Source organism: Festucalex cinctus, chromosome 3 (assembly GCF_051991245.1).
Source record: "Festucalex cinctus isolate MCC-2025b chromosome 3, RoL_Fcin_1.0, whole genome shotgun sequence".
Lineage (NCBI taxonomy): Eukaryota > Metazoa > Chordata > Actinopteri > Syngnathiformes > Syngnathidae > Festucalex > Festucalex cinctus.
Genome location: NC_135413.1, coordinates 20,202,458 through 20,217,398, shown reverse-complemented (window position 1 = coordinate 20,217,398; position 14,941 = coordinate 20,202,458). Strand labels below are relative to the sequence as shown.

Sequence of the window (14,941 nt, the reverse complement as noted above, 5' to 3'; positions counted from 1 at the left end):
GGCGTATTAGGGCCACGTATAAATATATGTAGATTTTTAGGGGGTTAATATTCTGAGAGAAGGGGGAAAAAAGTGGCAAATTTACGAGGAAAAAACCCTCATACATCTGAAAATTCATAAAGTTGCAAATTTGCAAGTTTATACAGTGGCAAATTAACGAATTTATAAAGCGGCAGATTTGCGAGAAAAAAAACATGGTACGTGGTAAGCCAAGTTAGTAAATTTACCACTTCATTGTCATGGCCTGGGTCGCATGCGCCAGAGTTCATGACCTGTTATGTGCCTGTTATGCGTCTGTTTAGGTACTGATGTAACAAGTGTCTGTTTACAAAACGTGATGTTCGTGATGTCAACCTTTAATCCTTTAGGTGATGTCTGGACCTATGTGATGTCGTTCTTTATATATATATATATATATATATATATATATATATATATATATATATATATATATATATATATATATATATATATATATATATATATGTGTGTGTGTGTTGTAAATGGTACTTCATTAATATAACGCTTTTCCACCTTACAAAGCGTTTTAAAGAGTTTTATATTTGACTACTCATTCACCTACCGATTCAACTACGCAACATCAGTGGCACCTGGGGGTTCAGTATCTTGCTCAAGTATACTTCGATATGGTCACAATGAGATGGAATCAAACCCACAACCTGTGGGTTGGGAGATAACCACTCTACCACAGAGCCACGCCGCCCCATAATGACCCCACATGGCCGTAATACGTCGTCGTATTATAGAAAGCTGTTTAGGTAAATAAATATTTGAACAAAATGCAATTGCTTGATTGAGTGATTTTGGTGTGCTCTATCTATAAATTAAAGTTAAAACATTCCAAAGTGGTCGTTACATTCTTTGATTTTTCTGCATGTGGCCCTCAGAGGAAAACGTTTTCACTGAATGAACAAGCGCCCGTCGACATACTCATTCCTGTCTTTCATGCGCACACTTGAGATCATGGCATCGCGGTGGTACGTTAGAATCCCCCTTTGCGACTTTCTGCCGCCCTTCCCTCCTCTTCTTTTGCTCCACTGTAAGCTGCCTGCTCTATATGTGGCACCGGAGCCGCTCAAGGAATCCGTTCCAAATGTTTTCCATATTAGTTCAGCGCCTCCTCTGTTTCCAAATAGCAGCTATGGTGAGAGGAGGCCTGGGCAGGGAGGGGAATAAGAGGTGGGGGCGGGAGGCTCCAAGCTCGCTTTCAAACAGTGCCGAAAAAAGCGGTGAGGACTGAGAGGTGCAGATAGTTAGGTAGCAACAGGAAAACATGGGCAAGAAAGGTTCCTCAGAGCAGAGAGATGGCGGGAAGAGGAGAGAAGATAGCCCGACTCCAGACGAAGACCACAAGTGCCGAGTGTGCCGCTTCCCTCTGCTTGTGGCCCTGTCGCAACTGCTCCTGGGGGTCGCCGTCACAGTGGTGGCCTTCCTCATGCTGGCCATCAGCCCTTCACTCCTGGCCAGAGAGACGCCACACTGGGCTGGGATCATTGTAAGCGCCGTCTTTGTGCTCACCTTCTGCATTCCTTGCATGGACGCTTCTGGTTTCTTGTTACGAGTGCATGTAAGGAAAAGTGTCTCTGTTTTCACCACACTGCAAGCCCAGCAATGGCCCAACATCAATCAACTGACAGAGCGCTGGTGTTAGCACACTATAATGCGGAGATCCAGTTTGGATTCAATTGATAATGCTGATGATTGGGCTGTTTGAAAAGGTCCAGTAAGTAGTCCAATGCAATCTTGCAAGTGAAACATGCCACTTTGACCTTAAACATTTCGCAATGTGATACAGGGCTGACTTACACGACACGAACTAAAACAGTCACTGACTTCCTCTAAGTGTCCGCCCACGAGTGCACAGACAGTTTAACCGCAAAAGTGTGAATCGAAGCAAATGAAGGCTTCCTGGTTGGTGAGAAAATTTCACATTTATCCCAAATGCCTTCCTAAATTATATGTGTGGAGTTTCCCCAATTTATGAATCTGGTGGGTGTGGCCTCTGTGGTCACATGATGGTTGTTGTTGTTGTTGTTTTTGTTAGGTGTGGTTGGTTGATTACATCAGTGCCCTCAAGGTACACCATTATATATGTATATATATATATATATATATATATATATATATATATATATATATATATATATATATATATATATATATATATATATATATATATATATATATATATATATATGTACATACACACATATATATATATATATATATCTCAGATCGGGTCCAGCCTCCGGCCTTCCTGGGTGGAGTTTGCATGTTCTCCCCGTGCCTGCGTGGGTCTTCTCCGGGTATTCCGGTCTCCTCCCACATTCCAAAGACATGCATGGCAGGTTGATTGGGCGCTCTGAATTGTCCCTAGGTGTGTTTGTGTGCGTGGTTGGTTGTTCGTGTCTGTGTGCCCTGCGATTGGCTGGCGACCAGTCCAGGGTGTACCCCGCCTATTGCCCAAAGCCAGCTGGGATAGGCTCCAGCACCCCCTGCGACCCTTGTGAGGAATAAGCGGTCAAGAAAACGCATGGACGGACCGATGTTTTCCATGTCCCCCTATTCCAACGCAGCTGAGGATCGTTATCAGGCTTCTCCAAAGCTTGCTGATTAGCTGTCATTGGAATCAGCTGCGTTGGAATAGGGAGAAACGGAAAACAGGCTGGATAGTGTGCCCCAAGGACCAGGGTTGTCATGACTACCCTCACAGCTCTTTCACTGATGTCCTCAAATAAATGTCCCATCTTTTTGATATGCAAACGAGCTGTTGACTCGGAACCCAAAGAGGTTGTGTTTGTGTAGGGGTGGCTTGGCCTCTCCAGTGTTGAGGTCACTGCGATATAAACGATATTGCCGGAGTTTTTCTCTTGGGATTTTGTCAGAGTAAACCAGCGGTTGCCTCAGGGTGTTGCTGCGTCTATACAGTATGTTATGCTTGGAGAAAATCCGTCTCATTTTCTCAAGACAACCCAGCCACATAAGGGAACACCACATTCCATCTCCTGTTTTTATCGTTAGGATCAAGCGTGGTGACCCTTCTTCTCCTGGCGGACTCGAAAAAGGCCAGAAAGTTAAACCGACATTCTATATTGAGAGGACACGCATGCACATAATTATACATGTAAACTAAGCAGAGCCACACAGTCACTTGAGGCAAACTGAACGTCGGCATAATCAATTAAAGTTGAACTGCCGCAGTTAAAGTAGACACAGTATATATTATGGCCACTTGCTCAATGTAATAGTATCCAAAACAAATGTGTATTTTTTATTAATTATTTTTTTACTTGACTAATGTTCAGTTTACTGTCAGAGAGGTTAGGTTACTTCCTAATTTTCTTCTTAGTTATGACTCCATTGAGATTGCTTTTTTTTTGAATGAGTGGGTGGCCTGGAGCCCCAACTTAACCCCTTTGAGGATGGTTCAAGAAAGAAGCATACCGTACCAAAACAAAGACTTTGGAAGAACTTGGATGGTGAATATGGAAGTTTTGCCTTCTACTCCACAAGTTGCTACGAAAATCCAGACTGACTTCAGAAGCTGGTGGAGACAGCTTGAGCTGATATTGAATTTCTAATAAAACATACTACTAATAAAGTCATTCATTACCATTAAAATATTCTATAATTATATTGGAGGTGTTTCATTTAAATGAAATCCGTAAGTTACTTTTTACACTACACGTAGTTTGTAAGCCACTTTATCCACCACTTCAAGATGTATGATGTGTGATGTGTTGGTTAAAAGACAAAACTTCCTTGATCACATGTGAAGTTCTTAAAAATTGTGAATAGACTGACAAACAAGGTTATTTTAGTTAACTAAATCTAACAAACTAATTCAAATTAAAATTCAAAAAGCATTTTTGTTAATGCGAAAATGCTTTTTAAAAAACTAAAACCAAATGAAACTACATTTTGTATTTACAAAACTAACTAAAATTATAGTGAAACTGTCCTTAGTTTTCATCTTAGGTAATTAATTTAATATGTGAGCCTTTTGGGTTGATTTTAAATGTGATTTAAGAATATTATTTTGATATTAACCGAAATAAGGCCGTTTGAAAGTGAGTTGCACAGAAGTGATGTCATCTAGCAGCAGCCAATAGAAAAGCAACTTCAGATGACGTCGCTCCTCTGCGACAATTTTTCGTTTGACTTTTGGCTCCAATAGGTCGCTTGCACATGTCGTCACTTCCGCCTCGGATTTCTCGTAGTCGCCATGCTGGGTGGCCTCCATTTACGTAGCGATTCGGTCTAACACGTATCTATCACGTTTGTTTTCTGCGATTAAAATGGTACATTGTTGCTGCATCGTTGGCTGTTCGAACAAAGCCAAGGGGGAAAATGGTCGGTCTTTTTTCCGAATTCCGAAAATAATTAGGAACCAGGGCCTGGAGACAGAGGAGTGCGGACTCCGGAGGGAAGTCGTTACTTTGGGCTCGTGTGTGCAGCGATCACTTTGTGAGCGGTAAGCTTGTTTACCTTTATTTAATGCATGAGGATTAATAACGTTTCGACCGCCCATATATGGGCAAGTTGCTTATGTTTTGGATTCATGAGCAAGCAAGTTCGGTAGTACAAGCTGGCTAGCGGACGTTAGCCGAAAGCTAACATCGAACATTTTCACCCAAGTAGTGCCAGTGCAAAGTGTTTACTGCTGAAATTGGATTGATTAGTCTTGGGCTTTTAATGCCGATAACATGTTTTTTGGTGGCAAAATGTAAACTTGGAAAAAAAAAGAGACAGAAGGGGCTGATGCAAGAAAACAGACCCCCGGGGGTGATGCAAGAAAACAGAGCCCCGGTAGCCTACACATCATGCTAAAGAACTTATTCACGCCCACCCTACTGCGGTAAAATAACCAGTCTTTCCATATTTTATTTGTTTATATATTTGTTTATTTTAACAGGTCGCCCTGCGCCCGTTTTTCTGTCCAATCATCCCGACTGGGCTCCAACATTAAAGTTGGGTCCCAAGTTACAACATCTATGTCTCAGCCCAGTCGGTGCCAAGATATGAACGTGCACAGGAGAGACAAGCAAAGAAAAGACGACTCGGAAGTGGCAGAGAGTTTGTTGCAGTTATGCAGCCAGATGGCTCCAGTAACCTGTACCCTCAAGTACTGCTGACATCATTGACTCTGGTATGCCACTCAGAATTCATTACATGATATATTGTATGTATGAGTGAATGTATGTGTTTGTTTGTGTGTGTACACGCACCTTATATTTTAGAGACATTTGGAAGTGTTTATAGAAATAAGTATTTGCCTGTAGCAATGTTCATACATTAAAAAATGCAACAAAATGTGTACATTTCTTTTACACTGACAAAAAAACTATACTACTTTACTATATTAAACCTATTACTGGTACCGTATTTTTTTGTGATTTTTTCTTTATTTTTTTCTTTAGGGATCTCATGCCACACCGACTTGATTGCCAATGACATGATGGAAACGAAGGCGAGCATCAAAGCATTGGAGGAGGACAACATGCGACTTTTTGTTTGGCGCTAATAAAGGCAGCGTTTATACAAATTCTATTGTTGGGTTTGTTTACAAAACTATACATAATACAAATGACAGGATTTGACTCAATGTGCAATATGGTCCCTCTTAAAGTAATGGCATAAATCTCTATTATTTCTAAAAGCACAAAAAATGAAGTGAATAATTATTAGATGTAGTAATTTCAGAGTTAAAAATTGAACTGTTAATTAATGTAGTTTATTTTAGCACAGGTGCCTACCATCCTGAGATGACGGTATGATGTAATGTTGATGGGGTACGCAATGACTTTCATTATACTATGTACAGAGGAAAAAGTTGCTCTCTTTTAAATTTGTTTAATGTAAGACAAGTACCAGTACTGTGTTACAGTTTTCCCAATAATCCTTGTTTCACACTTGCCACAAAACCACTGTCCTTTTGGCAGTCTAGATTGGCACACTTCAAGTGATATCATTTGATTTTACAATCTGCTGCAGCACAAAAAACTACTTTATTCCGCATCTTTGAAGTACATGAGCAAGTGGTAGGTGACAGCGGCTGAGCAGGAACACTGGAAGTCCACTGCTGATCTAGTAAATGCTCTCCCGAGCAGTTCAGGTAAGGAGGGGATTTTGGGAAAAAAAAACTCTGGCTTTTCCAACTGGCCAAAACGAGCGATCTGGGTGGACTCGCTCAATCACACTTTGTCCACACCACAAAGTCGCAGAAGTCCCGTCCAGTTAAACTCATCTGTGCCTGAATCTGAAAATATTACAAACATTGTAATGAAAATATGAAACATAGAATTAAATAAGAAACTACAAAAAGTAAAGCCATACATACCTGGTAGTACTATTGGTGTTGTCGTGACAAGTGATGGGAATTGTTGCCATCTGGCACCAGACAGAAATTGGGTGTTGTGACAGCCTCCTTAACCGTGAGATCATAAGAAAAGCTGTCAGTATGCTCAGTAGTTACCATGAACACGTTTTATTGTACTGGAAACTGAAACTAAAAATACGTCCTCTGATAGTGGTTAACCTTAACCATTTAGAATAAGTTGATTAAGTAACATGTAACTAGTGAAAGGGTAGCATTAAATTTAATTAAGCCACGGGGAGGCTGTGCAGTTACTTTTTATTCTTATACGCTCTGCCATATTTGCCTGTTATAAAATTATTAGAAAAACCACATCAGGTAAAGCCAGCTGTGCATGTAAACACAATGATAACAGGAAGCCTGAGAACAAATCAACATTTTTGTGTGCAGAATTACCAACACCATGTGGTTTACTTACGTGCAACAGCAACCGTTTCTTCTGATGCGATGTTAAAGTTTACACTCTGTATCCACCCGCTTACAAAATAATTGTAAGCCTCCAGGGATTTGTTGGCGTGTTATGGAGCATGTTGTCAACACGAGGTAGGGAAAGATGTCCAGAGATGTCACATTTGGCCAGCAAGCTTTCTCCGTCAAAAAAAAAATCACCCTTGGTCAGGACGTAATTAGGATCAATCCCGCCACACAGAGACACCTTCTGCCTGTATCGTTGTTTTTGATCTTCCGGTAAATCGTGAAAATACTGCGAAAATTACATCAGGTTGATAAGCTCTACCGTGTAACTCGCGAGTGTACCTTGTGAACCGGCGGACACCCAATATGGCGCCCGAAGGAAAAACTCCCATGATGCATTACGATGTGCAAGCGACCTATCGCGAGCCTTGCCCACTTTTCATCCATCACACGCGTTCACAGAGCTCACATCTGGTCTGAGCTGCGCCTCGGTCAAATTCACTATCACACAACCTGCACCACAACTTAGACCTGCTCCGAGCTGGTCTAAGGTGTAGTCTACTTTATGTCACTAACTTGCCAGGTGCACTGGGTGCATGTAAAAGAAAACAACTCACGTGGTTTTCAAACTCCCAAACATGATAAACTAGACTTATCGCAGCATGAAAATCAAAAAGGCACCCATTTTGAGCTTTCTATGAAAATAAAGCTCATTGAGTTCAAGTCAAAGTCTAGCCAAGCAAGTTGGAAATCATACAATCAGTCAGTCAAGACGACTGGAGTCCAAGTCATGTGACTTGAGCCCCCCACCTCTGATGCAGGTTTACCTATTAACTTGTCTGGTACGGTGTTTGCTATTTTCTTCCACTCAATAAATCAGGGCACATTAAGTTGAACAACACATCTTTTGTTGAAGTTTCAACCCTATCTTGGTGTCCATCCAAGATGTAATCTGCTGTCGAAAACATCCCTGGTCATCAACATCCCGAGTTCGCTCCTCACGAGACGAATCCAAGTGAAAAACACTGAGGTCATCAAAAACTTTCCAGAGACTGTTGTTGAGCGATTAAGAACCTGGGAGTAACCGTAAAATAAGGAGCCGCACGTTAGTCACAAGACTCCAACTGCAATGTGGAAAGAGTGTGAAAGAAAGACAGTGTCTGTGGAAGTGCGAGAGAGTCATGTAATCAGCTAATATGCAATAAATTACTGGCAGTCGTCAACATTCGAGCAAAACAATGTGTCGTGTTTCAGGACTCAAAGCAAACACATAAACAAATGATCAATTTTAAAAGTGATTAAAAAGAATGAAGCTAAGGCGGCTGTTTTGTTTTGCAGCTATGTTTGGTTGCCATTGTGGGATTCATCCTGTACTGTGTCACCAATCGCCCAGATGAGCGCTCCACTGTGCAGTTCATTGTTAAGGTGGGTCTACATGTACACGAGTAAACAGGATGTGGTCATGTTGCTCAGAGACCATTCAAAAAAATTGATCATGTGACGAGATGTTTCAGGAGAAGACTCCATTTTCTGGAACATGTAAAGGTCACATGGCAGACGTTTTTACATGTTCATGCCCCCCGCCCCTCCCAAAGCTCCCAATCTGGGTGCTAAATATAGCATAGAATATATAAAAGTGCACCATATTAACTGTGGCGGATAATAAATTCAATCTGGCAGCCATCTCACTATCAAATATTCTTAGAATTGATTATTCTATTGATTATTCCGTCGATTAAATTGGACAGTATTACAAAACCATTTACCCCGTTACTGTTTATTAGTTATTATTTTCTATTTATTTGGTAATATTTAGTGGTAAAAATAAACAAACAATTGAGCAATCAAATGAGAGAGATTGATGTACTCACCAACATTTCTGAAACGGAAAGTTTTAACTGGTTTGGTCATTGCTTTCCAAAGTCAAAGTAGATGTTTGCAAAAGTCTTTGGATTGAACACAAATGATCAGTCAGTCTGCTTTCATGAACGGCGATAGAAATTAGAGCAGGTAATTAAAGCTGGGTATCGATTCTAATTTCGATTCACAAGAGCTCAGTTTGGTTTGATTAAATTCACTTACTTATGTCAAAGACATAGTAAAAACTTCACAAATATTAAATTTCAAAGTAAAGTTTGCTGAGGGATTTGATCAATTAGACTACTAACTCATTCACTCCCAACCATTTTCACTGAAGTGTTTTCCTGTATTTTGACTGATTTTACAAGGCCCGCGAAATATAATGTTCTTTTGCTATAAAAATATGGAACCTACCAAAAGAGAGATTAGAGTCTCTTCTTTTATCAGAAAAAAAAGTATATTCCTATCTGTTTCCGTTGTGCAGCAATTAGCAATAGAACATAGCTAAGTTTCATCATTATTCACAATTCTGCTTAGAACTGTGGGGAAATCGGCTTGTTTTAACATGGCCTGGTTGATCTCTTATACTCTGCTGCCACTCAACCATTTTCTGCAGTAGATAGACTGCATCAAAGCCTTCTCTATGCTCTGGCATAAAAGAACAACAACAAAAAACGTATAAATACGTCTTTGGGACACTTAAGACATTTAAAATATGACATATTTATACGTTTTTGGGAGCTAATGAGTTAATATATAAAAAAATAAATAAATAAATGAATAAATAAAAAGTAAAAAATTAATTTAAAAAATAAAAAGACAGTTAAACAGCGGTCTAAACAAGTATTAAAATAGTTGCCAATTAACTTAATAATAGATTAATTGCCAATTAATTGATTAATTTTAATAATAGCAACATAATACATTTAAGCTCCGACAGAGTTTGCATCATTGTGCAATGTCACAGTTATCACTTGATGGAATCAAATTTATTAAAATGTGTATACAGACTAAAGGTCCTTAATACTTAAAGGGATACTTCGCTTATTTAGACCATTATAGCAATAAAGAAATAATATTTTGTCGATAATTAATTTGATACTTTCATTATTTTTCATGTACAATTCGTACCTTTAAAAACAAATTTTGCAATATGCTGTCGACTGAAAATGACATCACAAGGGCTCAGGTAACCAATCACAGCTCAGCTTGTGAATGTCACATGACCAAACCTAGATAACAGGTGAGCTGTGATTGGTTACCTGAGCCCTTGTGATGTCATTTTCAGTGGACAGCAAATTGCAAAATGTGTTTTTAAAGGTACTAATTGTACGTGAGAAATAATGAAAGTATAAAATTAATTATAGACAAAATATTAACTTTTTATTGCTATAATGGGCTAAATAAGTGAAGTATCCCTTTAATTCAGGATTTGGTATTTTTAGGATGATGGATGGGAGCAAGGGAGGGAAAAACAAGAGGTGGCTCCATTTACCCCTGTCCTATGCTCAATTTAACTTGAGCCACAAGACAACTGACTGAATTTTGGACAAGCAATAAACGTCACTTCATGGAATAGTTTTATTCACGAGAAAGTATGTAGTTGTGATCAGTAGATCAAATCAGTCTATCAGAGTGGTACGGCCTAGCAAGTGTCCTCATCTCATCATTCAGTCATTCATCACTTGCTTATGCACGTGCCATGTTCATAGAGGACTTTTAAGGTTGCGTTCATTGTACTCAAAGGATTTATGAAGAAATATTGCAAGAAGGCCACATAACAAATCCACACTTTGTGTGCGGTTAGTGTTGTTGATTTATTAAAAGTATGAATCTTAATGTAATGCTGATATTATGCAAGAAAATGAGCAAAATACACACAGACCAAGCACAACATTATAACCATTTGCACTAAACAACAATGCAAATAATAATAAAATAATAATAATAATAATAATAATAATAATAATAATAATAATAATAATAAGAATAAAAGAGCTGTTTCAGTTCACCTTTACAAAGCGGGCCACAGAAAATGGGTGAATGGAAGTATTTGTAGTCAATGGAGCCATGTGCCAAAAAATGCTTATTTTCAGTCATTCTTCAATGTCTTTTAAAATTGATAATAAATCATTTGATTGTTAGAATCTGCGTGTAGCGAACGGAAGCACCCACAAGAATCTGCTTCTTTTTTGTGTCCAAATGCAAGCGTGACTCGCCAACGAAACAGTTGTTGATCCGTTTGCCGTGACCACGCCCGCCTTCTATCCGACCGTGCTTCAGATTTCACGGCTGTTCCAAAATTAGCACGAACACCGTTTGGAATCGAGCGCCGCTCATCATCTTGCATAATTCCATAAGGAGGGCGTCAGAGAGGGCAAACATGCCAGCGAATGAGGGCTGTCGTTATGTAAGTGAAGGATTAAGATCAAACTTAAGTGTTATTGCGCTTGTGACGTTGCATAAACATCATAAAGCCATTGTCACATTTTACAACTGTATTTTTAGATACTGGCGGTCGCTCAAAACACACGCACACGCGCAGGAGGCTGGCTCATGTTCCTGATCTGAGGGGTCAGGCCTTGCCCTGTAGGATTGTGGGTAATCTGTTTGAAATGAACCTGCAACCTGCCAGCACGCCCGTTTACGAGTTTGAGTTCTCTGGGTTAATCATGAGACATGGAGACGGAAAATTGAGAAAACATAAAGTCATTTTTTGGGGCCACGTGTCATTTTACAACATGCTCAAGTCGTGTCCTTTGAGGTCACAATGAAGATGACCTTTGACCATTAAAGTGTAATCATTCAGCCTTTATCTCAAGAGGACCTCTGGGCCACATGCAATAAAAATCCCCCCAGACGTTCTTTACAATAGAGATCATGCGATTTGGGCCCGACACAGCCTGCAAGCAGCAACAAACCAACTAGAGGCTACAAATTGAATTTCCCTCACAAAAGTCATGTGAACGAATGTTGTAAGACGGATAAACGCAGAAATCATTTAGACCATAAAAGCCGGTTCATGCATTAGTGTGCGCATGAGTCACCGGATTCCATTCGAATTGTGAATTCAGAAGCATCCGAGCAAATCGATGCTTAGTAAATTCTTTAAGGCAACATAGGACATTATTATTGTTCTGTCAATTAATTAAATATCCTGTTGTCTTGATCTTCAAGTGTCCTGATTGAGAATAGGAACGCAGCTGTTGCCACAAATTGAGCTTGCTGACTTATGAATGCCACATTAGAAAAGTGGAACAATGGTAGTAACATTTATGGTTTTTATGAAATGTATGCTGGGAAGTGTTATTTTAGTTCTTAGCTGAACTATGAAAGATGCAAAGAAGCCCTTTATTGACATGCACATATTATTCCAGATGGCATTTTGTTGTTACAGGTTGTCACCATAATGGCAACAGAATTAGAGTTTGGGAAGTCCTTTTAGGAAGCTTCTTGTAGAAAAAACAATACAATATTCCCTAAGCAAGAATTGCTTGGAGCAGAAAAATAATGGCTCACTGATACCACACGGACACATTTCATTGTGTTAAGCAGGGTACACTCAAGCTGATTTTAGGGATATTTGACTCATTTAGCCGTTTTTGGCAGTAAGAATATCATATTTTGTGTATAATCAATGTGACAACTACTATTTTTCATGTCCAATTAATACCTTTACAAACACATTTCGCCACTTGCTGTCGACTGAAGATGACATCAACGCGCGCTCTTATGGTATCATAAGAAAAACTTACCTTTTTTTTTTTTTTTTTTGATTGTCGGACAAAAATCACCCTGAAATAAATAAAATTTTAATAATAAAAAAGAAATAAATTCCAATCAATTTCTCAGCATTCACATAACAATATTGATCATCAAGACTTCTTCTCGCTCTGACAGATGCTGTACTTCACCTTGTGTTTAATCGGCCTGGTCATCTCCACGTTGGCGGCGGCCTTTGCCGGATACCACCACGCGCAGACCAGCAGCTTCAGCTGCCTGCCCAGCGCGGAGGCCTGCGTGTGCACGCTGGACCCGCGCGACCCCATCGCTCGCACGTTCACCTACGAGGGCGTCCGCGACTGTCAGGACATCACCGAGACGCTCCTGCTCTACTACTTGCTCCAGATTGTGCTCAACCTGGCCCAGGCCTTCTTCTGCGCTGTGGGCGCCTTCATCATGTGGAAGCACCGCTACCAAGTCTTCTTCTCGGGCCTTCAAATCGGGTCCTTCCAGCGCTGGAACAAAGCCTGACGGGGTGACTCAGCGGATCGCAGCGGACACGCCAAATGTGGCTCTTTAATCGTGATGTCATAGCCATCTTGTGTGGTAATTGTATTATATTTCAAATGCATTTTTGTACCACTTTTTGTATGTTGCGGCTGGCGAGTGGTGTGTCACAAAATTACACAAGCAAGCATGCTTCCTCGAATAGATTTGGACCTTTACGGTATTCCATCACAAGATGTATGTATATACTTGGAATGTGTTTGTATTACATTACAGATAGCTAAATACTTTCTTCGGTTTAATCGCCATCTCCCTTAGTATATAGCCAACACTATTTTAATTTATGATGAAAGTATTTCAGGCAAAAACATGCCTGAGAATCAATGTCTTGGTTTTAATTTGTTTTGCAGCCATAAAGTCACATTATTTTGGTGTTGTTTTCAGTAGCATGTATGTGTGATATTGATGCAAACTGAACAAATAACAAAAGTAAAACATTTTGAAATATATTGAATGGGATTTATTTCTCCTTCCAACTCCCATGGTTTTCATTTGTTAGTTGTAAACATTTATGAAAACACCATCAGGCCACAACATTAAGTTCACTTCTACAGTAACAACAAAACAAAAGAGCTTTTATTTTCAGAGGTATTCATGCTTATTATTGAGGTTGTAGAACTACAGTACATTTTTTTTTGCACCAAATCAGAGTCTAAGTCACTTGATTTGGAGTATCTGCCGATACCGAGTTCCGATCCAATACTTTTACAATGCAATGCAGTGAAGAAAAAGACAACCACATCCATTTGTCTCAATTTTCTTTATTATTATTTGAAAAAAAGGTATGCCAAGATGATGCCTTTTTATATGGCTGTAAATCACCAATTAAGTAAAGAACTAAAATACTGTATGTTATTCTTGACTTGAGAAATTAAGAAAATGTAAAAATCAATTCCGATCAGCTGAAAATCATGTGATCAGCGCAGATTTCTGATCATGTTGATTGGATGTGGACAACACTAATATATAAACTGTAACATTAATAAATGAATACATTTTTACCAATTTCAATCATAGGTATTATTTTAATACTTGTGAATTATGTTAATGGACATCATTAGACAGAATGTGTGTAAAATATACAAGATGAGCAACAATTGCAACACAACAACACTGAATAATTTCAGTGTGGAGTTATGAATTGTTTCCCTACTGCAACACACCTGATTCAAATGATCAGCTCATTAGCAAGCTCGCCAGTGATGAAACATTGTGATTTCCTATAGCAAATAATTGTAGTGTTAAAACTCCAGAGTTAAATTTGTGGGAGTTAATTTTAACTCCCGGCGTGTCATTTTAAGATTTTCAGAGTAAATTGTTGTTCAGAGTATGCGGTAGGTGTTATTTCACAGAATTGATCACCAAAGAGCTAATTATTCAATAAATGGTCATCAGGGTGGATTTTTCGGTCGATCACCAATCAGCGATCGAGTTTGGAAACAAAGATAGCAATATATCTATTTAAAACACTTTTAAATTTAGTCGACCGCCGCCATTTGAGAGGGACACGCCCCAGATCATGAATGTTTTATTTCGTGGAGCCGATCAATGATGTCATTGATCAATCGGGCAAATTAAGACATTACAGCCGACCACCGATTTTGCATCAAATGCTAAATATCATCCGATCCCGATCTAGACGATCAGATCGGATCGACAGTTTAGTCTAGAAAGAGACAGTTAACAGATTCCTAATTTGTAACTGGTTGCGATAAGGTTTTATTTTATCAACATCCACTTTCAAGTGAAGAAAAAGCTTCCTCTTTTTACGTCTCCTTACTTAAGCTAATTCGATGCTAGCTTCACGGTAGCGAATATGTACAAACAAATACATCCCTTTACACAAACATGCTAACAACTTACACGTGCTAACCAAAATATTTGAACAAGTCGTGTTTTTCTTCAACATCAGCTCTGCTTCCAATGCCCAAAAGCAAACGTATGACTAACGTGTAGCGTCAGCAAGAGACAATGTCGTCT

At 39.3% G+C, this 14,941-nt stretch overlaps 1 protein-coding gene and 1 long non-coding RNA gene across 2 annotated transcripts; both read left to right on the top strand.

Moving 5' to 3' along the window:
- The first annotated feature begins 1,221 nt into the window (after window positions 1-1,221).
- sspn (sarcospan (Kras oncogene-associated gene)) lies at window positions 1,222-13,373 on the top strand. The gene is made up of 3 exons (XM_077518059.1): window positions 1,222-1,516; window positions 8,150-8,236; window positions 12,572-13,373. Exons 1-3 carry the CDS (start codon window positions 1,295-1,297, stop codon window positions 12,923-12,925), a joined length of 663 nt encoding a protein of 220 aa, XP_077374185.1. The 5' UTR covers window positions 1,222-1,294; the 3' UTR covers window positions 12,926-13,373.
- Window positions 4,200-5,566, top strand: LOC144016737 (uncharacterized). Its single transcript, XR_013282988.1, has 3 exons — window positions 4,200-4,495; window positions 4,937-5,170; window positions 5,442-5,566. It is a non-coding gene; the product is annotated as an uncharacterized LOC144016737 (long non-coding RNA).
- Window positions 13,374-14,941: the final 1,568 nt, after the last annotated feature.